At 40.8% G+C, this 26,397-nt stretch overlaps 1 protein-coding gene across 1 annotated transcript; it reads left to right on the top strand.

The window, feature by feature from the left end:
* Window positions 1-3,435: 3,435 nt before the first annotated feature.
* dipk1c (divergent protein kinase domain 1C) lies at window positions 3,436-25,310 on the top strand. The gene is made up of 4 exons (XM_046355110.1): window positions 3,436-3,893; window positions 19,968-20,651; window positions 23,212-23,376; window positions 24,740-25,310. Exons 1-4 carry the CDS (start codon window positions 3,678-3,680, stop codon window positions 24,998-25,000), a joined length of 1,326 nt encoding a protein of 441 aa, XP_046211066.1. The 5' UTR covers window positions 3,436-3,677; the 3' UTR covers window positions 25,001-25,310.
* The last annotated feature ends 1,087 nt before the right edge of the window (window positions 25,311-26,397 follow it).

Raw genomic sequence — 26,397 nt, 5'->3', positions numbered from 1 at the left:
ATATGGTTCACTAATACTAAATGCCTTAATCAACATTTTAAAGATTGGAGGCAATCTGGGAAGAGTGTAAATCAACCAGGTTAAACATCCAGATTTTCTGTTAGAAGAAAATAGGGTCAAATCATTCCAAACAATATAAAAATGACTTTAATTTAATCTACCCACCAAATAAACTCCACAGATAATATAGACAATCATTCGGATCATAATGTACTCTTAAGGCCTTAATAGGAGTCATGTTGAGGTCATTTTGACCATAGTCCAGTGCATTAAAAATGGTGGACTTTGTGGTAGAGCCACCAAATTTCAAGTATTTTTGTAAATAGTGCCATCACAGATTTTGTCCATTACCTCCCTGGTGGCCATTTCCAATATGGCCAGCAACCAGCTGCATTGGGACATATTGGACTAGATTCATTTGTCAATATGTCCATAAATAATTTGTACATATAACCCAATGATGGCTTCAAATATTTGTCTGGAGAACACAATTAGAAAAACACTTTTTTACAAACTTTGTGTTAAGGCTAAAATGTGGTGTGCACAGGGCAGGTTTCCTGTCATTTTTCATAAAATGTACACAAAACAGAATACCATATTACATATCATTGCAGAGGGTAGACTTCAGGGAACACACATTTTACTTTTAGAGTGTGTACATGTAAACTGTTGGAACTAATCGTTTTCACCACTCTTCTACTAAACGTTTAAATGATACGTATATATGGCATTATTGCGTTCTCCAGAGCCCAAATATTTTAAGCCATCGTTGGGGTGTATGCAACAATTATTTATGGAGACATGGCCATGTGAATCAAGTCCAATATGGCCCTGTGCAGCTGGGCCATCGCATGGCCATCATATTTCTAATGTTGATCATTGAAAGAATGTAGCCGGCTACATTTCCTAATGTTTTCCTTGAAGTTAATCTTGCATTTTACCAGGGGAAAAAAGTAGGCTGGCTACAACGAGAAAAGTACAGGAGAAAAGTAGCTAACACATCAGTCAGAGCGCTGTCTACTGATAGAATTCCCGTTAGTGCATCCAAGTGGAAAAGTGCAACTGAAGCAGAACATTTGTCTGATGCCGAGCAGAAATTCTAATACGAAGTTTACAAAACTCCTGAGCAGAGCAGACAGCCCTGTTGCCCTAGCGACTCCAGACTCCACACTCCACACAGACACAGAATGCACACATTCTGCTCCAGAGCCAGTACTGTTCTTCCTTCAGAAAGGCATGCATCAAAATGTTGTTCATTTTCACAAAATGTTGTTAATTTACATAATACCTCTTGTTCACATTTGCTTGTAAATGTCCAAACTCACCAAAAATGACATTCGGTAGCTCCTACCTATATATGTATAACTTTATGAGCTGGATTACCTATCTGCAATTAGTTTATTTCTATTATTTAGCTAGCAGCCTCCATGGAAATTCCATATTACTTGCACTACTTTTGTTAGCATTGTCCAATTGTCTTTTTTTGCATTTTTTGGGGCCCCCTTGTGTACTATGTATGTACTAGAGTATATCCCAGGAAGAGATAAGGACGGTATGACGATATGAAAATCTGGATACCACCCAACCCTAAATGTTACAAAGTCATTTTGATATTGTTTGGAAGGATTATATCCTATTTTCTTCAAACAGGAAATCTGAATGTGGTAGCCATTTTATAAAAAAGCCCATTCTGGTTATCTGACACACTTCCCAGACTGCCTCCATCTTTACAACGTTCCTTAAGGTACACTACATGACCAAAAGTATGTGGGAAAACTGCTCGTTGAGCATCTCATTCCAAAATCATGGGCATTAATATGGAGTTGGCCCCCCCCCTTTGCTGCTATAATAGCATCCACTCTTCTGGGAAGGCTTTCCACTAGACGTTGTTGGCACTATGCATTGGGGCAGGTAGCGTTGTCCTGGCATCCGCCAAACCCAGATTCGTCCGTCGGACTGAAAGTTGGTAAAGTGTGACTCATCACTGCAGAGAATGTGTTTCCACTGCATTTCACGAAGCTCCTGAAGAACAGTTATTCTGCTGAAGTTGCTTCCAGAGGCAGTTTGAAACTCAGTAGTGAGCGTTGCATCCGAGGACAGATGATTTTCGCAGATGACCCATTGTTGCTCCTAGACATCCCTTCACACAACGGCATGTACAGTTGACCAGGGCAGCTCTAGCTGACAAATTTACCTTTTGGAAAGGTGGCATCCTATGATGGTGCCACGTTGAAAGTCACTGAGCTCTTCAGTAAGGCCATTCTATTGCCAATGTTTGTCTATGGAAATTGCATGGCTGCGTGCTCGATTTTATACACCTATCAGCAACAGGTGTCACTTATTTGAAGGGGTGTCTGTATACTTTGTTATGTATATATTGTATCTATATAGTATTAGTGTACCAAGTTTGACACTTGTATCACAAAGTGGAACGAGCTCTGGTATGTTTGGTTCTTAGCCACTGGACTAAAAGTTGTTTCCATGCTACAGATGACTCTACAGCCATCGACAGACTTCATTCTGTACTGCATACTTGTTACTCTTGCTCCGAAGATCGCGTTAAAGATTCCCTGAGATAAAGTGAGAGTAAAAGATTCCCTGAGATAAAGTGAGAGTAAAGAGAGAATGAACCGGGAGAGGGAGAGAGAATGGAGCAAGTGCGAAATGTAATTTCCAAAATTAGAAAGTTCAATTAGCGTCTCAAACATGATCCTTCCACTGAACTATTTGTATTTTCTAAGACTGAGAGTAAAAATAAAACCTCCAGACCAAATCAAATGAAATCAGTTCATGGCGACTGTATTTCACTTGCCGTATTTCATAAACATTTACGGGGACCTGGTCTGTTTCTACGGTTATGCCTGTTACGTGTGGCACAGGAGAAAGCACAACGATAATAATTAGAATTGGCAGCACACTCGACAGACACAGCAGCACAGGGACTACAGTAAGTCTTGTCCCAGCTGCCGTGGTAATGTTAAAAGAAGGAGTGTTGTTCAGACGACCCAAAAAGTAGGCGCGTCCACAAGAAGGGGGCGGGAGGCAGAGGAAAGGGGGAAATGTGGGGTGAGCAAGATAAGAGGGACAGATTGAAAGGGAGACGGGGAAAGAAATACGGGATAGAGGGGTAGAGATCGGACGGGAGAGAGAAACGGGAGTCTCTCCAATTTGATAGGAAGAGTGTAGAATAGAAGAGCGGACTGGTGGTGCATGCACTAAGCATAGCCTCTCGACCAGAGCACTTGACTGCGCTCATTCAAGAAAAACACACGCATAGAAAAAACAGACACACACACACAGGGGAAGGAGCTGGGAGCCGGGAAGGCAACTCAGGACGAGAAAAACCGAATGGGGTAAAACGCGTGAGTTTGAGAACCAACAGAAGTCGCAAGGGGGAGCGGGGGTATTCCATAGGGGTGGGGAGGGGGGCTCCAGACAAGCGCCAGCCAGCCAGCCAGCCAGCCATGGGAAGCAGAGAGGCGGGAGAGAGAGAGAGAGGGTAAAGCAGAGGAACGTGTACCCAGCAGGACACAGACCCTCACCAGCAGCCCTGCAGCTTCCCAACACCAGACGGCCACTTATCCCAGAGATGACAAGCGGGATGAGAGGGGGCCGGATAGCTAGCTCTTGCTCCTGAGCAGTTTAACCAGGGGTGGGAGGGGGGTTGCAGTCCACAAATGTGGTCTTTGCGGAGGACCATGGGGCCGGGTCCATTACGGGGTGGCTGTTTGCTCAGGTGGCTGGGGTTGAAAATATGCCGCAGGAGCACGCTGGTGTTCGCCCTGCTCTGGTTCGGCACTTGGGTGTTCCTCAATGGCTTGGTGTTTGTGCACCGGACCATCCTCTCCGACTACTGCACGGATGACAAGAGCAAGAGGATACTGCAGAGAGTGGTGAGTAGCCTACGGGGGCTGGAGGGCTCACGCTTACGCTTCTGTTTTGATGTTGACATTGAACTTGAGTTTAGTGTGTGTGTGTGTGTGTGTGTGTGTGTGTGTGTGTGTGTGTGTGTGTGTGTGTGTGTGTGTGTGTGTGTGTGTGTGTGTGTGTGTGTGTGTGTGTGTGTGTGTGTGTGTGTGTGTGTGTGTGTGTGTGTGTGTGTGTGTGTGTGTGTGACAAACATGCCACAAACCACATACTACAAACATGCCACAAACCACATTCTAAGCAAAATAATATGACAGGTTAAGATACTGTAGAGTACACAGATTCAAATATTGACTGATCCAAACAAACTGACTTGGAAACAAAATATTTTCTCAGGGTAAAGGTATTTAACCAATCTGTCTTGGACCAATACCTTTTTAATTCCACCAACCAACACTCACGCAATGAAGCTGAATTGACTCAACTGAATCACAACTCAATTGAAGAGCATTCCTAAGCAGTTGTAGACAATACACCTCCCTTATTCTTAACCTCCTCTGGGCTACAGCACAGCAAATTGGCCAGTGTTATAAAACATTTTTTTAACACAGAGTGTTAAATCAACACTGAAAGTGTCAAGACTGAGGACCTACATAGACACCATAACAGTGTTAAATTAACACACGGCTCTGTGTAAAGCCTTATTCAAATAGTTTTTTTAAAAGCTGAGTTCCTTGCCTTCTGAGTAAATTGTAGATTTATACCACCCATGACTGTATTTGTTAGTGAGAGAGACATGGTTGTTGCATTTGGACTTCAGCAAGTGATATCCTAAGTGAACATTTTATCATAATGTTTTTTTTTATGAACACGATTTAACGCTGGTCTGGTGTGTATGTATATATGTATGTATGTGTGTGTGTGTGTGTGTGTGTGTGTGTGTGTGTGTGTGTGTGTGTGTGTGTGTGTGTGTGTGTGTGTGTGCGTGCGTGCGTGCGTGCGTGCGTGCGTGCGTGCGTGCGTGCGTGCGTGCGTGCGTGCGTGCGTGCGTGCGTGCGTGCGTGCGTGCGTGCGTATGTGTGTGTGTGTGTATGTATGTATGTGTGTATGTGTGTATGTATATATATATATATATAGACAAAACACTTTGTGTTGATTTAACATGCTGTGTTATTTAAATAAAAAACACTGCAAAATTTGCTGTGTGTATGTAGCCTATGACATTTATTCCTTTTAATACAATTGCTCTATGCGCCCAGAGTCCACAAACAATCCCAATGTTTACTTAGGAGACATAATTATCTCTGCGCTGCCATGCTCTCTACCAATTACACCGACTAATGTTTCAACCCCAGCATCTTTATGTAGCCCTAGAGGCATTTCACGGACTATGCATTTCATGGACTGCAATTCTGTCAGGGATTACTTCTTGGTTCTAAAGTTTTCACATAAATCTCCCTTTGAATCAGTGGATTACACACAATGTTGTGAGTGCGATGAAATGGTGGAAAGGTGCAAAGTTCGCAGCATTTTTTCCTGAAGGGAATTCCACTTACAGGGTAGAATTAAAGGATTAAACAAAAGTGACAAACAAGCGTGACAAGAACAAGTATAAGGATATAGGATAAATATTTGATTATCTATGCCTATTTGTGTACAATCTGCCCAATCATATATACAGTGCCTTCAGAAAGTATTCACATCGCTTGACTTTTTCCACATTTGTTATGTTACAGCCTACATTTAAAATGGATTCAATTGAGATTGTGGGTCACTGGCCTACACACAATACCCCATAATGTCAAAGTGGAATTATGTTTTTTGACATTTTTACAAATGAATTAAAAATGAAAAGCTGAAATGTCTTGAGTCAGTAAGTATTCAAGCCCTTTATTATGAAAAACCTAAATAAGTTCAGGAGTAAAAATGTACTTAACATGTCACAATAAGTTGCATGGACTCACTCTGTGTGCAATAATAGCGTTTAACATGATTTTGTAATGACTACCTCATCTCTGTCCCACAAATACAATTATATGTAATGTCCCTCATTCGAGCAGTGAATTTCAAACACAGATTCAACCACAAAGACCAGGGAGGTTTTTTCAATGCCTCGCAAAGAAGGGCACCTATTGATTGATGAAAAAGACAGTGAATATCCCTTATCCCCTATCAATACACCCAGTAACTACAAAGATACAGGTGTCCTTCCAAACTCAGTTGCTGGAGAGGAAGGAAACTACTCAGGGATTTCACCATGAGGCCAATGGTGTCTTTAAAATGAGGATGGATCAACAACATTGTAGTTACTCTACAATACTAACCTAAATGAAATGAAGGAAGCCTGTACAGAATACAAATATTCCAAAACATGCATCCTGTTTGCAATGAGCCACTAAAGTAAAATTGCTAAAACTGTAGAAGAAATCAACTCTATGTCCTGAATCAACACAATCTCACACCAAATTTGTGCAAATATGTACAAAAAGTATTTCAGCAGATTTTGTGCGTTTTTGTGTGGCTTAATTCGTGTGAAAATACATTTTTGGGGGGCAATCTTTTGAAGTTATTAGAGCAATGCATGATGGGCAATGGTGTTCTACACTTCCTTATTTCGTGTCCCACATTTATTTATAGAAAAACAAACGTGTTAACAACTCACTATTGTTAATCAGCCTGGTTGTCACTGAAATAATTATAATATAATAGTATCCTTACCTTTTTTATTAATGCCAATACGGTTTTCTATGCTTGAGATTCTGGTGCACTTGTAGTCAGAAAGACTGTTTTTTTTGTGTAGGCAACAGTGGCCTAGATGATTTTCTTCATAACACATTTCATATTTTGTGGAGCCTGCATTACACACATTTCTTCATAATGCATTTAATACAAGGCTCCACTTATTCGTGTTCATTACACAATGGCTTTTTGGGGGGGGTATTCGATTGGGGAATGAGGATACATTATTATGATGGTTAATTATAATACCCACTATGATACACACACACAAACACAAACACATATACAACACACTCACTTTGTTTGTACTCATGTTATAGCCAACTCTTGATTCTTGTCTGAATTATTTGTAATAAAACATTTTTTTATCTAGTTGTCATGTATTCATTATCTTTAAATGTTTGTAGTTTGCATCTGTCAGTAATGATTAACATGGTTAAATAGTCATACATCTCAGCTTGATTCAGCTTTTGATATATTTGGCATTTCTAGACATATTCTGTATTTCCACTGAAGAATGCAATAATTAATCAACACACACTACTGGAAATAAAAGGACACTAGCTGTTATAAAACAGCCATTCAGCTATGGGTTTCACAACCTTCTAATAATGATACAAGTTATATCAGCTTGAAAAGGGTTCATTTACAAAGTCTGGGGTAAAACATGTTGGGCAAAGTGGTATAGGAGAGTCTGACATATAACCCCTAACTTGAGTTCAGTCTACCCCAATGAGAACCAGGAGCGGCCTAACTTCATCCTTCACGACTGGGAAAGGCCTAAATTCTAGGCCGTAGAAAATCCTACATCCATCTCATTAGATGTATAACCTTTATTTAACTAGGCAAGTCAGTTAAGAACACATTCTTATTTACAATGATGGCCTACCAGGGAACAGTGGGTTAACTGCCTCATTCAGGGGCAGAACGACAGATTTTTACCTTGTCAGCTCGGGGATTTGATGCAGCAACCTTTCAGTTACTGGCCCAACTCTCTAACCACTAGGCTACTTTGCCGTCCCAGATCAGAACAAGAGGGATCAACAGAGATTGATATCACTGGTTTCCATCCTTAAAAAGCATAGTTGTGTTTTGCCGCGTAACACACATTATGTGTCTACCCAGATGATGTGGATCATTGTCAGGTTATTAGAACATCGTGCTTGCAATAACACTTGAAACAGGCTGCTTGTAAATGTGTAGAATGTGTCTGTTTTGGGTCCACACTGGTAAGTTTACTTATGTAAATTAGACAGTTAGAAAGGATTTTCTTCTGAATAACTGGTCAGGGTTTTGCACTTTCCATTCAGCTTCAGGCAACTTTTGTATAAGGCTGGATCACACCTGTAGTGACGACATCTATCTGTCACACCCATTGATGCTTCTCCATTGTTCACTAGATGCAGCAATGTAATTACACCCGACGCAATGTTGAAAAACACAATGTTTTTATACCACATAACTAGACGTGAGCTGGACGTGATCCCTACGCTGCCACCAGTGTAGAGGAAGAAAGTGAAAGCTGCAACAGGGACTCTAACCAGGGCTCATACGTCGCAAAGTGAGCTCTAACGGCCGTTGACATGAAAGCCTAGCAGGCCTCTGGGCAGAGGCAGTATGCCTACAATGCTGGCATATGCCTTGTTACAATAGCCTAAGTATATAACATAATCGACATGACCGCAATAATCATCATGAAACAGCCTTGGAAGTGGCATAAGTGTAAGCCAACATAATTCATTATTTTACATTAATCTGTTTAGCTACATTGATATGGCTTAGTTGATCATAGTCCAGACTCGTTATTGTTGCAAAAACCATGCAGTTGCACCAAGGGAATTGAAACCAAACTGGTTTTTTTTGCAAGTCTTCTGTGTCCCCACATTAATTGATTAATTCATTTCCCATCATGAAAATGAATCCCAATTCCCCAATAAATGCAACCCTCATCAAATCCGACATCACACTAGTATCCCAAAGTATTATGCGAAAAGAGCATTGACATGAATAAAACATTCAAAAAACATAAGGCTACTATTTTATTATAAGTATTTTGTTGACAACCTGGTTGATTAACAATACTGAGTTGTTAACAATTCTTTTATATATATAAAAAAATGTGGGACACAAAAAAATGCAGTGTCGAACACTATTGCCCAAAATGCATTGCTCCAATAACTTTCATATGATATTCATATGAATGAAGTCGCATAAAATGTGTTTTTCCCTACAGAAAAGCTTGGAATCTGCTGAAATACTTTTTTTGTACATATGTGCACGATTGAGTGTGAGATTGTGTTGCCCGAATACAAAGCCTTTTTTTGGGACAAATCCAACACATAACTGATTACCACTCTTCATATTTTCAAGCATGGCGGTGACTGCATCATGTTATGGGTATGCTTGTCAACAGCAAGGACTGGGGAGTTTTTTAGGATAAAAATAAATGGAATGAGTTAAGCACAGGCAAAATCCTAGAGGAAAACCTGCTTCAGTCTGCTTTCCAACAGACACTGGGAGAAGAATTCACCTTTCAGCAGGACAATAACTTAAAACACAAGGCCAAATATACACTGGAGTTGTTTACGGAGATGACATTGAATGTTCCTGAGTGGCCTAGTTATAGTTTTGACTTAAAGCGGCTTGAAATTATATGGCAAGACTTGATAATGGTTGTCTAGCAATGATCAGCAAACATATTGACAGAGGTTAAAGAATTTAAATGTAAAAAAAAAATTGCAAATATTTTTGAAAATCTCTTAGAGATTTACCCAGAATGACTCTCAGCTGTAATCGCTGCCATAGGTGATTCTAACATTTATTGGCTCCGGGGTGGAAATACTTATGTAAATGAGATATTTCTGCTCTCTTTTAAAAACATTTGCTTTAATTACAAAAAAATACAATATGTGGTAAGGGCAAACACTTAAGTACCAATTGCTTATTGCATTGCTACATATTTAAATCCCAATGAACATTGGGCAAATCATTTTGGTAGGCAAGCCTGAACAAACAGAATACACAAGGTAATAATAGCTAGATTTCGTATTATGATTAAATGCAGGCAATCCATTGTTTCCCTTCAACATTTACTCTGCCAACTTCATAAATAACACCAAACATGCTTTGAAATTATGCAGCCATTCTAATAGATCATGTAGCGAGACAAGAAATGAGCACAAAATAGGCAAATATTGGTTGCTTTTGCAACAAGTCATCAGTCAGTCGTTTCCGGTTTTGGCTTTGTTGCATGGCCTTATGTTGGCCAACCTTAAAATGTATTCCACTCTTTAGAGTCAAACTGACCAATGATTTACTGGTCAGCAATGTCAGCCAAGGTAGATCGCAAGTAAAAACACCCCAACTCTGTATTTGCTGTCTGAGTCTATATTCCTATTCAGACAAAGTTCCTGTTCTGTCTGATTTATATTCATCATTATTTGTTTGCAATAGGTGCAACACAATCATACTATTATCATACTATTCATAATATGTACACACATACAGTACTCAGTATTTACTCTGAGTACATTTTGGTAAAATGTACAGATAAAAACATGTTAAGGCTAGGTGTGTAGATTTTCACATTTTTAAGGGACATCATGGCCTATAGATTATTTAGCTTTCAATCTACATTCCATTGCAGAGGAGGCTATATATGAGGATTGTAGCTAAATTGTATATAATGTAACAGGGGTATTTTTAACTAAGCTACTAGATGAAAACTATCACACTGATACCTTGTGAACCTATTACTAAAACCACACACAATGAAGGCAGCAGGTATCTTTGAGAGCGGACCTTGATGGAAATGACCAATATCCTGATGATACAGTTGAAGTCGGGAGTTTACATACACTTAGGTTGAAGTCATTAAAACTTGTTTTTCAACCACTCCACAAATTTCTTGTTACCAAACTATAGTTCTGGCAAGTCACTTAGGACATCTACTTTGTGTATGACACAAGTAATTTTTCCAACAATTGTTTACAGACAGATTATTTCACTTATAATTCACTGTATCACAATTCCAGTGGGTCAGAAGTTTACATACACTAAGTTGACTGTGCCTTTAAACAGCTTGGAAAATTCCAGAAAATGATGTCATGGCTTTAGAAGCTTCTGATAAGGCTAATTGACATCATTTGAGTCAATTGCAGGTGTACCTGTGGATGTATTTCAAAGCCTACTTTCATACTCAGTGCCTCTTTTCTTGACATGGGAAAATCAAAAGAAATCAGCCAAGACCTCAGAAAAAAAGTTGTAGACCTCCACAAGTCTGGTTCACCCTTGGGAGCAATTTCCAAACGCCTGAAGGTACCACGTTCATCTGTACAAACAATAGTACGCAAGTATGAACACCATGGGACCACACAGCCGTCATACCGCTCAGAAAGGAGACACGTTCTGTCTCCTAGAGATGAACTTACTTTTGTGCGGAAAGTGCAAATCAATCCCAGAACAACAGCAAAGGACTTTGTGAAGATGATGGAGGAAACAAGTACAAAAGTGTCTATATCCACAGTAAAATGAGTCCTATATCAACATAACCTGAAAGGCCGCTCAGCAAGGAACCGCCATCAGCAAGGAACCGCCATAAAAAAGCCAGACTATGGTTTGCAACTGCACATGGGGACAAAGATCATACTTTTTGGAGAAATGTCTCCTGGTCTGATGAAACAAAAATAGAACCGTTTGGCCATAATGTCCACCGTTATGTTTGGAGGAAAAAGGGGGAGGCTTGCAAGCCGAAGAACACCATCCCAACCGTGAAGCACGGGGGTGGCAGCATCATGTTGTGGGGGTGCTTTACTGCAGGAGGGACTGGTGCACTTCTCAAATAGATGGCATCATGAGGGGAAATTGTGGCTATATTGAAGCAACATCTCAAGACATCAGTCATGAAGTTAAAGCTTGGTCGCAAATTGGTCTTCCAAATGGACAATGACCCCAAGCATACTTCCGAAGTTGTGGCAAAATGGCTTAAGGACAACAAAGTCAAGGTATTGGAGTGGCCATCACAAAGCCCTGACCTCAATGCTATAAAAAATTTGTGGGCAGAACTGAAAAAGCGTGTGTGAGCAAGGAGGCCTTTACTCACCTGTCTCAGTTACACCAGCTTTGTCAGGAGGAGAGGAATGGGCCGAAATTCACCCAACTTATTATGGGAAGCATGTGGAAGAGTACCTTAAACGTTTGACCCACATTAAATAATTTAAAGGCAATGCTACCAAATACTAATTGAGTGTATGTAAACTTGTGACCCACTGGAAATGTGATGAAAGAAATAAACGCCGAAATAAATCATTCTCTCTACTATTATTCTGACATTTCACATTCTTAAAATAAAGTGGTGATCCTAACTGACCTAAGACAGGCAATTTTTACTAGGATTAAATGTTAGGAATTGTGAAAAACTGAGTTTAAATGTATTTGGCTAAGGTGTATGTAAACTTCCAACTTCGACTGTATATACATTGTCCCAGTGTTGCTATGGTTTGCTACGGTTTCCTGATGGGAAGTTAAGCATATCTACAGCTTGGAACAACTTCTCACTTTGGTAAGGGGGCATATACACTAATTTCATCACTTCTCAGCTGGCAATAGGGACTTTGTGCTTTAGATAGCATCATGTAGCTAATGCCTCTAAGCCCGGAGCAGACATGAAAGTGTCTGTATGTGTTCAGGACTATTGTCTATCTGTGAGGCGTTCAGTCAGAATCATCAAAGAACGGTAACATCCTCTGAGGATTTCCTCAGGTAGAGTCATATTTGTTTGTCAAGTTGCAATATCCATTAAATCTATTTTCTCATCCATAATGATAACAGACAAAAGCAAACGAAGGGAAACAAAACAACAACAGAAAATGTAGACAGAGTTGAACTTCAATTTGAATATAACCTAAAAAAACACTTTGGAATGCGTGCTTACTTCCTTACCTAACCACATAACCACACAAATACCTACAACACCACCCCACCTCTTGTTGTGCTACTGTATGTAATAGATAGCACTAGAAATATTAAAGTTTACAGGTTCTGGTGTTGGATCTTAATTTGATCACCAGGTTTCAAGACAACTTTCCTGCAATGTAGGACATTTTGAACTTGTAGTGTAGTTGAGGTTTTAAAAGGCATCTGCAGCTTGTAATTCCCACTTTGACTTGATTTTCCCTTTAGAAAAATGTATCAACCCCTACAAAAATGTCCATTCATTATAATCCACCTAATAATTCACATTTCCTGTTGCTACAGGGTTATTTTACTGCTCTAGCAAACTGGCACAAATGAAGATCCTACATCTATCTGAATGCTAAATTAACTAAAATTAAATAAATATAAAATGAACTCAAACTAAATCTTAAAGGATCCCATTCAAAATGATATGTTGTGAGTCCTCTTTTTAAACAGTGGAGCCATCTTTTCGAAGGTCTTTTGGCAGCCTTTGCCAGTTGAACAAACCCCTTAAGATTTTTACTGCACACCTTAATAGCTTTCTGCTCTAGGGCTTACACTACAGCTTGGCTATTTTATTCTTTATTTATGCATTTAACCAGGCACAGATGGCAATGCCTGGAGATAGGGAGTTGTACCAAGGCCATTTCAATGTGAATTCTAATGATGCTTGTGTTTCATAGGATAATTACAGTAGGCTACTGTTTTAGAAAGTATACATAATATATATATTATACTTTATATCTGTAAAGTAACTGTAAATATGATATTGTGTTCCTTTTATACCATGCCATTGTGAATAATATGATTGCTTTATAATATTGTGACAATTCCACATTTTGTTGTGTTACAGTCTGATTTTAAAATGGATTATCTTGTGATTTTTCTGTCACTGGCCTACACACAATACCCCATAATGTCAAAATAGTACGCAAGTATAAACACCATGGGACAACACAGCCACCAAACCGGTCATTGCTTAATAATATTGTGACAATTCAACATTTTGTTGTGTTACAGTCTGATTTTAAAATGGATTATCTTGTGATTTTTCTGTCACTGGCCTACACACAATTGAAAATGTTACTAATTAAAACCTGAAATGTCTTATGTCAATAAGTATTCAACCTCTTTGTTATGGCAAGCCTAAATAAGTTCAGGAGTAAAAATGTGCTGAAAAAGTCACATAATAAGTTGCATGGACTCACTCTGTGTGCAATAACAGTGTTTAACATGATTTTTTAATGACTACTTCATCTCTGTACCGCACAATTATCTGTAAGTGAATTTCAAACACAGATTCAACCACAAAGTCCAGGGAGGTTTTCCAATGCCTCTCAAAGAAGGGTACTTATTGGTAGATGGGTAAAAAAACAAACAGACATTGAACATCCCTTTGAGCATGGTGAAGTTATTCATTACACTTTGGATGGTGTATCAATACATACAGTCACTATACAGGCGTTCTTCCTAACTCAGTTGCCGGAGAGGAAGGAAACTGGTGACTTTAAAACAGTTACAGAGAGTTATGGCTATTATAGGACAAAACTGTGGATGGATCAACAGCATTGCAGTTACTCCACAGTACTAACCTAATTGACAGAGTGAAAAGAAAAAAGCATGTACAGATATAAAATATTGTAAAACATGCATCATGTTTGCAATAAGGCACTAAAGTAATACTGCAAAAAGTGTGCCAAAAAATGTGTCATTAACTTTTTGTTCTGAATACAAAGTGTTATGTTTGAGGCAAATCCACTACAACACATTACTGAGTACCACTCAATATTTTCAAGTATAGTGGTGGTTGCATCATGTCATGGGTATGCTTGTAATCGTAAAGGACTGGGGAGTTTTTCAGGATTAAAAATAAATGTAATTGAGCTAAGCACAGGCAAAATCCTAGAGGAAAACCTGGTTCAGTCTGCTTTACACCAGACACTCTGTCACGCCTGCTCCTGTTTCTCCCCTCCGGCATATGAAGTCGCCAGAGTACTAACCACCGGTCCTGGGATTCATCATTACACACACCTGGCTCTCATCATTACGCGCACCTGTGAATCATTATGATAATCATTATGATTCACACATGTACTCCATTACCTTCATCATTTCCTCCCCTTCATATGTCACTCTCCCAGGTTCACTCACCAGTTGGTATTGTTCTTGTGTATCGGCGTACTGCCTTATGTTAGTATCATGTTCTTGGTTTTGTTGTTTTATTAGAACGGTTCACCTGCACCTGCTTCCGACTCACCGCCCCATCATTACACACTGGGTGTTGAATTCAATTCTCAGCAAGACAACCTAAAACGTAAGACCAAATCTACACTGGAGTTGCTTACCAAGAAGACAGTGAATGTTCCTGAGTGGCTGAATTACATTAAATCTACTTCTAAAACTATGGCAAGACCTGAACATGGTTGTCTAGCAATGATCAACAACCAATTTGACAGAACTTTAAGTATTCTTAAAAGAATAATGGGCAAATGTTGCACAATCCAGGTGTGTAAAGCTCTTAGAGACTTACCCAGAAAGACTCACAGCTAATCGCTGCCAAATATGATTCTGCTAAGTATTGACTCAGGGGTGTGAATACTTATGTAAATGAGATATTTCTATATTAAATTTTCAATACATTTGCAAAACAATATTTAAAAATCATGTTACTTTGTCATTATGGGTTATTCTGTGTAGATGGGTGAGAGAAAAAAAAAATATTTTAATCCATTTTGAATTTAGGCTGTACCACAACAAAATGTGGAATAAGTCAAGGGGTATTAATACTTTCTCCTATGGAGATGAAACAGGTCATGATAATATAATATAATGTATGTGGTAACTTATGTGTTTTTTATTATGTGCTAGTAAACCAGCTGTTTGAGACTAAAAACAATATGACAAGGGCTTGAATCCCACAGCTAAACGATCAGATCATGCAACACTAGGCTACTGAATAAAGGGGTTTAGTTCACCATATAAGAAGCAATGAAGTTGTACATAGTGCCTGCATACATAATTATGGGATACTAGTACTTCCAGTGAACTGGACTTCTCGACAAAAACCAGGCCACCCTCTCAGCACCCTCAAAATGAATGTATTTATTGTTCTTCTTCGTTTAAAATGAATAAACACAATAAAATCCACCCCACATTCACACTCCACACAATAAGAGCAATTATGGCTTGATGATTTACAGTCCTGGCTTACATTGGCTGTGATGAGTGAGTCCAAATACTTATCACATTGTTCCCGCTTAGCAAATCCAGCCAAATGTATATAATCTAGGCTACAATGTATATATTTAAAACGATTGTCTGTCGAGTCATGGGGAACAAAAGGTCTTCTCTGGACGTATTTGAGCATATCTTTGTTTCCGGACACATTTTTCCAGTGAGAGAAATCTTAGTAGAGCTAAGGCCACTGTTGTAGGACATTCCAGACATGCCGACTCTGACCAGTGCTTGGGCCGCTCAACGGACCGCAGCACACTGGTCCACTGCACTTTTCTTGTGTGAAACTTGTGAACTGTCATGTGAACTGAAGCCACTACAGTTCAGCCATTTACAATAATTGTACAAAATAAGTATGCTTTTAATAACAGGAAACTAACCATATTTATGACACATGCATTGACCTAATGTAATTCTGAGGGATTCGTTTGTTATTACATAAATGCGAAGGGACATTGCGTTATTTAGCTCCCTTACCCATTAGCGAATAAGATTACAGAATGGTGAGCACTGTAAAACCTATACTGCCACTTCCAGGTTGATTCTCTTCATAGGTAGATGGCTTCAGTTTTCAGAATAAGAAGTGTGCGTAAAACAGGCAGCAGTTTGTGAACTTTGTCTGTTTGATTGAATCCCAGTCATAGAATAGGAATAAAACATAAATGGTACAATTAAAAGGTAAATATTTTATAATAGAAAAGTGGACCAATCTTTGCAGTGGTGCATACGCTTTAGTAAACCTTGCCAATGAGCTAAAATAAAATAAAAAATGGTTATGTATTTTGACTTTAGTATACGGAACGTGCCCCAGAGATGGAGTTTGGGCTTTGCCCAGCCAGCAGCGATTTCCCTGATTCTGATTGATGGCCAATAAATGTTTGCTTTGTTGTCATTGCCTTTTTGGGGATTTCGAGACATACAATGTCAAAGGAGGAAAAGAACAGAAAGAAAACACCTGCTGACTTTTGTTGTTGTTGCTGCTGTTTCGACCCTGTAATCATGATGATGTGACTTGGCTGGTCAACCGAAGGTTCATTAATGACTTGGACTACTTCAAAGTCTGGAGTGTGTTGTTTCCCTGAGCCCACGTATTCACGTCATTAGCTAGAGTTTGAAATGCCAAACAAACACGCTGTGGGCGCCAGCAGGACTATTTATCGACTTTAAATCTTGTTGCCGTATTTTGGATTCTCTGTACATATCCACATCTGACAGTGTGACATGTGTAGCTGAAGCCACTGTTTCTCCACAAAGCAATTATATGTACATTGTAAACGCCAATGCTTATACAAAATGCCAGCAAAACATCATGACAGAGTCCAAACACCACAGTGGGAAAGTGTACATACAAACAGAAGCTAAAAACAGCTGCAGTCTGACATTATGCAAGTCCCAGGAAATCCAGGGAATTAAAAATGGATGTGTGGAACTTGGATGCCTTGCTGAGAAGGGGAAAAAGAAAAGAAAATAGATGCCTAGGCTGGGATATTATGGCCACGGCACCGGTTAGCCTACACAAGGCCGAGAGATAGCAGGGGTGCATTAGGGGCCTCAAAATAATTGCAGGGGTCTCTGAGTTCAGCCCTCTGGAGATAAGGGGAGGACACTTAGGCCTTTCAGATGGCTGCAATGACCGTCAAAACTATGTGATGCAGCTCAAGACAGGCCACTTTCATTTGTGTTGTCACCCAGCCTAACAGATAGCAAAGTTGGAGAGCAGGAAAGTCTGCCAATGCAACCATAGTATGAGACTCAATATCAGGCACAAGCCAAGCCGAGAAGGATGAGAATACTGCTAACTCTTTTTCATTTAATTTGTGAAATATACACTACCGGTCAAAAGTTTTAGAACACTCATTCTAAGGTTTTTCTTGATTTCTACAATTTCCTCATTGTAATAGTGAAGACATCTAAACTATGAAATAACACATATGGAATCATGTAGGTACCAAAAAAAGTGTTAAACAAATCTAAATATATTTTACATTTTAGATTCTTCAAATAGCCACCCTTTGCCTTGATGACAGCTTTGCACACGCTTGGCAGTCTCTCAACCAGCTTCACCTGGAATACTTTTCCAACAGTCTTGAAAGAGATCCCACATGCTGAGCACTTGTTGGCTGCTTTTCCTTCACTCTGTGGTCCGACTCATCCCAAACCATTTCAATCTGGTTGAGGTCGGGCGATTGTGGAGGCCAGGTCATCTGATGCAGCACTCCATCACTCTCCTTCTTGGTAAAATAGCCCTTACACAGCCTGGAGGTGTGTTGGGTCATTGTCTTTTTGAAAAACAAATGATAGTCCCACTAAGCGCCACTAAGCGCAAACAGATGGGATGGCGTATCGCTGCAGAATCATATGGTAGCCATGCTGGTTAAGTGTGCCTTGAATTATAAATAAGTCAGCAGTGTCACCAGCAAAACACCCCCACACCATCACACCTCCTCCATGCTTTACGGTGGAATATACACATGCGGAGATCATCTGTTCACCCACACCGCGTCTCACAAAGACACAGCGGTTGGAACCAAAAAATCCAATTTGGACTCCAGACCAAAGGACAAATTTCCACCAGTCTAATGTCCATTGCTTGTGTTTCTTGGCCCAAGCAAGTCTCTTCTTCTTAATGGTGTCCTCTAGTATTGAATTCTTTGCAGCAAAATCAACCATGAAGGCCTGATTCACGCAGTCACCTCAGAACAGTTGGTGTTGAGATGTGTCTGTTACTTGAACTCTGTGAAGCATTTGTTTGGGCTGCAATTTCTGAGGCTGGTAACTCGAATGAACTTATCCTCTGCAGCAGAGGCAACTCTGGGTCTTCCATTCCTGTGGCGGTCCTCATGAGAGCCAGTTTCATCATAGCGATTGATGGTTTTTGCGACTGCACTTGAAGAAACTTTCAAAGTTCTTGAAATGTTCCGTATTGACTGACCTTCATGTCTTAAAGTGATGATAGACTGTCGTTTCTATTTGCTTATTTGAGCTGTTGTTGCCATAATATGAACATGGTCTTTTAACCAGGTGACTTCCTCATGAAGCTGGTTGAGAGAATGCCAAGAGTGTGCAAAGCTGTCATCAAGGCAAAGGGTTGCTATTTGAAGAATCTCAAACATAAAATATATTTCGATTTGTTTAACACTTTTTTGGTTACTACATGATTCCATATGTGTTACTGCATAGTATGTTCCTCTTCTACAATGTAGAAAATAGTTTAAAAAATAAAGAAAAACTATTGAATGAGTAGGTGTTCTAAAACAGTTGACTGGTAGTGTACATATGATTATGCCACATGGACCAAGTTGTTATTATGTTAATGATTTTGTAGCACATCTGCAATGAACATAAAACAATCACTAAATTGTAATGAATATAAATAGTCCACAACCACAGTTTTCAATTATTATCAGTGAAGTTAATGTTCAATTTCATGTTATTTTACCAATTAATTAACTTCAATGTGTCACTATGTGAAGTATGACCTATGCTTGTAAGCTTGCAATTTCAATGCAAGCCTACAAGCCTAGAGAGGAAAGGGCGTGGAAGGACCAATAAACATCTGTGAGGGTTGGTGATAAGAGAAACAAAACTATGGCTAACGTGTTAACGCCATGCCACCCAGTCAAGGCTATTAGGCATCTCACTGAAATCTTGAGAGAATCAAGATGACAGCTGTTTACTTTGGAATGTAGGCAGAGAGGGAGTTTCTATGTAATCCCGCTAGGAACACTAATAATTTTCAACCTCTGGATGTACATCTATGCACTGAGATGTACACCAATCACATTAGCTCGCGAATCAGAGACATAAAAAGCAGGTTAAATAGAGGGCGAAGCTGTAGTGTAGTGGGATGTAATTTAATTCACCATGAACTGGAACATTTTCAGAAAATGTACTGCCTTGTACAGGATTGTCCATTTTCATTTCAGTAGCACAGTAATACAGTGCCATTCCCTTATTAGGATGTGACGTAGACTACAAATCACATTTTTCAAATCTGCTGTTCAAAAATAAACGTTGTTTCCTGCCAAATTTGTTGGTGCCTCATCATTTTAGAAGAAAAAAAAGATTTGCAAAAAAAACAATAACAATGTTTTGTGACTCTGCCATGACAACCTTACTATGTACACCAAAAATAATTAGATTTTGTCTGTGTGTCTCTCTGTCTGTCCCAGTGTGAGGAGTACCGCGAGGGCGCCCTGACTGGTGACCTCTGCGAGGACCTGTGCGTGAGCGGCCAGGTGGAGTACAAGCGCTGCCTCTACTACGAGAATGGCAAGAAGGTGATCGAGGCTCGGTGGCGTGGCACTCATGTGGTGCTCAAGTCCAAGCTGGAGAACTTCTCCTCCTACGAAAGCCTGGGCCTCCTGGAGTACCAGGACCCGGCCGAGGAGCTCGCTCCCCTGGACGTGGTCTTCTATGCCACCCTGGAGATCAGGAACTCCCTGGGGCTGGACATGGGTGGCAACGCCTCGCTGCCACCGCTGTGGGGCCAGAGGCTGAGGGAGCGTGGGCGGCCCTACTCGCGGGCAGAGCTGGCATCGCTTTGGTCCCTGCTCCAGCAGGAGGAGTACGTCTTCCTGAGGGTGCTGCAGGACCTCAGCCGCCACGTGGCCAAGGTGCTGGGTTCCTGCGGACACTTCTATGCTGTTGAGTACTTGTCGGCGGGCCACGCCTGGGACCAGAACATATTCTCTCTGGAGGAGTTATCGGCGGGCCCATGGACGGCGAGGGACATGGTGCACCGCATCGCCCTCAGCTTCCTGGACATGGCGTGGCGCTTCGACAATGACTTCTCGCACCGCCTCCACCTGTGCGACATCAAGCCAGAGAACTTTGCCATCCGGAAGGACCTTACGGTGAGCTGACCACATTCGCACACATACACACACACATATGAACACACTCACACACAGAGTACACTCATAGACACACACGCACATGCTTCGAAGAAATAAGTTGCTGACTCTTTCACACAGGAACACTAAAACAGCATGGAAGTGTCGTTTGGAGATAAACCTGTCATTAAAACTGTCCCAGAGCGGCTGCTGGGTCCCCCTCACAGATCTGAGATCGGCTTCTTTTTAGTGGGGGAGTTCAGATTCTTTCTGTGTAAACAAGAAAAGGTCAGATTTAGCTCCCTTTTTTCATAGTAAAACAGTAATTAATCCACACAATAATACTGCAGCACATTCATCCGCAGAGTGCAAACCGTTTGATGAGAATAACGCGACATCTGAAGAATGATGAGGCTCCAAGTTGTTTAATTGTTTCCCACAAGGTTAAAAAAACAGCCGGTTGTGCCATTTTTCACAATTATATTACGTTGCTTTTTAACGTGGAGGAAGCCCATGATCCAGGCAACACACCGAGGAATAGGATTAAAAATGTATTTAAATATGCTTGTTGAGGACACCCCCTATGCATTCCACGATATAAGTTTGTCTGAGTTTCACCTGAGTTTCTCTGTGTGAAACCTATACACCTTTGGCTGACTCTGACCTTTGAAGGACTGAGAGCAAGGTGCATATACACCTCACGTTGCATTTTTGTACCCCAATTGTGCCATCGGTGTGTCAATAATCAGTACAAAACATGTTTTATGTCTGCTGATGGGGGATTCAAAGCATAGACAGATATCGAAATGAACTCTTTCTGAGTAGCCTAGATGAGACAAGAGGAATAAAAAGCGAAAATCATCAACACAAAAGCATAGTGTTACCATAGAGGGTATTACAATTTATTAACAGTCCTCTCTGGTAGGCACCATTTTCATTTTATTAACATAAAAATGTGATAAATTTGCCAGGGCCGTGAAGAATAAGCTGTCTGAAAAACACATGTATTATCTTTAGAGTGAGTAGATTTATTTATATTTTCATTCAACTTGGCTTAAGTTGCTGTACACCAATTGCTCATGTTGGCGGCGGTACCCGAAACTGGAGAACATTAGTTTGACGAGGCCCTCGATGAGATAACTATTGTTATAAGGACATCATTTAGTTTGCATAACTGTTAGCATGCCAAAAACCCAAATTATCTTTCGAAGTGAAAAAAAAAGAAGAAAAAAAGAAAAAATGAAACATGCAAGAAAAAAAGAAAGATGGCAGCTTTTACACTTTATCGACAGCGTAGAAAGTAAAGAGATGACGCTGTTTGAAATGAAATATAATATTCTCGTCCCTATGATGGTTTACATCAACCGTGAGCTCATTTGATCGTGTGGACAAAGACCAGGAGAAAGGAGAGGAGTCCAAAGGACACATGTTATTGTCTATGTTTCGGCTGCTGCGTCGTCAAAAAACACTATCCTTTCAATCCCTCCTTTCTTTTTATCTCAAAAGTACATGTATATAGCTCCAGGTGATCCCTTATTTCGTTTTCTCACGAGATAATAAACAGAGGAAAGGAATTCTCTGTTATATACTGGGGGGTATATTGAAAGGGTGTATTGTGTACAGTATATTAAATGTTGGGGGGGGGGGTATACAGTATAGGGGCTATATTGTATATTGAAAATATATTAGGAGTATATATTTGGTTGGCTTACGTTGTTGCATTAGCAGTGGTAAGTGATACATAGGACTCCAATTATTATAATATCTTTCAGATCTACAGCTCCTTAAAGCGCTATGCTGATTTGGCTGGACGTGATGGATGAGTGAAGAGCAATGTCGAGAATACCATCTCTTATGTCCACTGATCACTAAGGGCTCTATTCAGTCTGTATCGCTGAAGCATCACAGAGTGCGCGCAAGAAAAGTGAAGGTCATTTCCGATTGAGGCGACATACCGTGAATGCAGTCTCCTTGACCACGAGAACATTGCCTTTAGTTGTCAATCACGCTATGAAGCTTCACCTTCCGCGATACGGATTGAATAGAGCCCTTAAGATTCTTTCCACCTTTCAGAATTCGACAGTGACTTTTTTTTTTTTGTTTGTTTGTTGGTGTTCTGACATGTTTGCTACAAATCAGCTGAAGCCGACATGAAGTGCTGCAGTGGCGTCATTCCTCACGGGCCGTCACTTAAGCAAAGAGGACGATTATAACAAGCCATACAGATGAAACAGAATCCCAACGCCCTTAAACAACAGCATGTGTGAAAACTTTGTTGTTTTTTTACTGTATAATTCCATGTCAATGAGATTCAAAATATCTCCCACAGGAATAGTTGCAATGTGGTTATTCTTGATGTATTCCTTTTGCTTCAAAAAATCACAAGTGGTGAAGGAAAAGGGAGGTAGATGAAAGTAGTGAAAGTAAGTGAAGATACTGAAAATAAACGAGGCTAAATAAAAATGCATTTGATTGATTGGTACAGCTATTAAACCCTTGGCTCTGGGGTCAATGTGAGCTCCGGAGTTGGCAGCAATGAAACTCGGGCACTTTATCCACCTCTCTCTGTGCTGTTGTGCAGGTGGTGGCTATAGATGTGGACATGGCTTTCTTCGAGCCCAAAATGCGAGACATCCTCGAGCAGAACTGCACTAATGACGACGACTGCAACTTCTTTGACTGCATCTCGAAATGCAACATGAAGACGAACAAGTGCAGCTCAAAGCGGAGGAATAGCAACCTGCAGGTAAGTGTGATTGCATCGAAATATGAACGTGATTGCATATTATTTTCAACTCACTCTACATCTCACCATTAAGTAAGTTATTCAATTCTTGGGTTGGTTCCTTTGAAGAGCTAAAAAGGAGCACTCAACCTTTAATTATTTTTAATTATGAATGTGTAGTTGAGCGCTTCAAGGAATGTTAATTGCTTATGATAACACTATGGAATTTCAGTGCATGATTATAACACAAGAACCAACCCAAGATAGATAAGACCTCAAGAGACTATTTCCCACTTTCGCTGTAAACACAGAATAAATCATTTCCGCTGTAAACACAGCAGTTGTCAGCTTAAGCAGAAATAACCTTTACGGCCCGGGATTCAATACGATCATGGTTTTTGTCAGCATTTTAATTGCTATGTTTCCGCGTTTGCGGAGACTATAGCCACAGTTGACCTTTCAATGTTGACCTTTCAATGGCACATTGTTCAAATCCGCGATCGGTTTGAAACCCGGCCTAAGACGCAATGCAGTACAAAAGCGCAACATGACTGCAAAAGAGACAGGTTGGAATGTCTGAGAAAATAGTGGACAAATGAAACTTTTTGGTAAATTAGTGGTGTTTGAATTTGTTGTTAAAATGCGGGACATGATTGTTTGGTTGAGGGATGCTGGACAAAAGGCCAAAATGCGGCACGGTCCCACACAATCCGGGACATGTTGTCACCCTTGTCAATACCTAGTCTTTGACATAATATGCGTCCAATTGATAAGTTGAAATACTGTCGTCACTCATACTGCCGGATGCCCTGGAGAAGCAGAGAGCTCCCAGACAATGTCACATATGTGATGACACCAGGTCCACCTCAAGGCCACAGGTGGCTGCTGCGAATGATACCTTTCCTCCGCTCCTGATCACTTATCGCGACCCTCGCTGACCCCTACCTCTCCATTGTACTGCCTGCCATCTAGGAGACAATGGTGGCTTTGTCTTTAAACGATTGCGGGGGTCAAGGAGACGATTTGTGTCTCGGGGGCTCTCGTCCCCTTCAAACAGGCGTGTAATAAGAATATGACTGATGATGGCCCCGGTGATAATGAAATAAGAACTAAGGAACAGTAGGTTACTCTCACAATGACCAACCCCCTCCCTTTTCTCTTGTCCACCCCTCTTTCTTCTCCTCTCTGACTGTCCACTTCTGTCATCCCCCCTCCCCCACTTTCCTTGTGTTTCTGACTGTCCCCTCCTCTTCTCTCCCCTCTCTGTTACCCCCCTTCCTCCGTTCCTCTTGGGTCTGACTCACCCCCTCTTCTCTCCTCCTTTTTTCGCTCCTCTCTGGACTGTCATCCCCTCTTCTCTCCCCCTCTCTTCTGCTCTGGACAGGTGATCTGTCAGAAGATCTTCAGGCCCTGGTTCTCACCCACACTGCTGGGCGCCAAGGCGGGCCTCCCCCTCCAGGTGGACCTCCAGCGGGCGGTGCAGGAGTGCGCCGAGACGCCCTGGGGAGAGGACGAGGAGCATCCCCAAGCCGTCCAGAAGCGCTTGCTGCACCTCCTTACGCGCCTTCTCCACCAAGGGACCTCCTCTCAGCGTGGGGGCGCAGATGGAGAGGGCATTCACTCCCACACAGCTCTTAACTTCTGAGACATTGCACTGTTCACTCTCACAAAAACTATACACTGAAGAAAACAATCATATTGGCTTCATGAGAGTTATTTAAAGTGTCTAGATGTTTTGTGATGTGATTCCTGCGGACTGATACTGGTTGTTGATATAACAAAAGATGCACTGATGGTGGTAGTACTGACTATGTGTCTTTAGTACCTACAGTAAGCAGACAATGTCAGTTTCTGAGGTATAACTGAAGCATCTGCCAATAATTGGTGATCTATCAAGCAAGTGGTTCTTATTTGAGTCATCATTACATTAAATAAATGCAGATACTTTCTTTGAACCCTTTTGTACAGTCGATCTATTACTATGATCTCATGTTGATCACTAAGGATATGCCCCTTTTCTTTAATTTCCGCCAAAAATGACATACTCAAATCTGCCTGTAGCTCAGGCCCTGAAGCAAGGATATGCATATTCTTGGTGCCATTTGAAAGTAAACACTTTGAAGTTTGTGGAAATGTGAAATGAATGTAGGAGAATATAACACAATAGATCTGGTAAAAGATAATACAAAGAAAAAATCTACAGTTCTTTTGTATTTTTTTTGTACCATCATCTTTGAAATGCAAGAGAAAGGCCATAATGTATTATTCCAGCCCAGGTGCAATTTAGATTTTGGCCACTAGCTGGCAGCAGTGTATGTGCAATGTTTTAGACTGATCCAATGAACCATTGCATTTCTGGTTAAAATGTTGTATCAAGACTGCCCAAATGTGCCTCATTTGTTTATTAATAACTTTTCATGTTCAAAATGGTGCACTCTCCTCAAACAATAGCATGGTATTATTTCACTGTAATAGCTACTGTTAATTGGACAGTGCAGTGAGATTAACAAGACTTCAAGCTTTATATCAAATATGTCTATGTCCTGGGAAATGTTCTTGTTACTTACAACCCACGCATTAGCGTTAGCTCAAGCTCAAACATCCCGTGGAATGGACACTGATCCCGAAGAAGTTCATTAAAAGTTACTTCAGTAACAGTCATGCAATGTTTCCCAATATCTATTTGATACCCGCTTGTGATCAACTAGCCAAACTCACAGCTGCCTGTTGTCAGATCTGCCTTTTGTTTCAAGTAACATGTCAACACCTTCCAGGCTAATGGACGGGGAGAAGTATAGATCAGAAACAGCGGTTGGTTCCCACCGTCTGGCCCGGTCGCTTGTTCCAATGGGAAATGGCGATGCTGTCGGGCAAGTACTCCCCTTCTCTCTACAGTGGACTTTAGCTTCCAAGAAGATCAGGTTCCCTGCGCTCTCCAGCTGGTTCACCACAGGATAGGGGGAGGAAGGAGACGAAACCCAGGCTTTGGACGGGAAGGGCGAGTGGGATGAGGGGCAAAACCCATCACATCCACAGGGGGCA

This window comes from Oncorhynchus gorbuscha, linkage group LG07, assembly GCF_021184085.1.
Source record: "Oncorhynchus gorbuscha isolate QuinsamMale2020 ecotype Even-year linkage group LG07, OgorEven_v1.0, whole genome shotgun sequence".
Lineage (NCBI taxonomy): Eukaryota > Metazoa > Chordata > Actinopteri > Salmoniformes > Salmonidae > Oncorhynchus > Oncorhynchus gorbuscha.
Note: the sequence above shows the minus strand (reverse complement) of the source record. Positions and strands in the feature narration are given on the sequence as shown.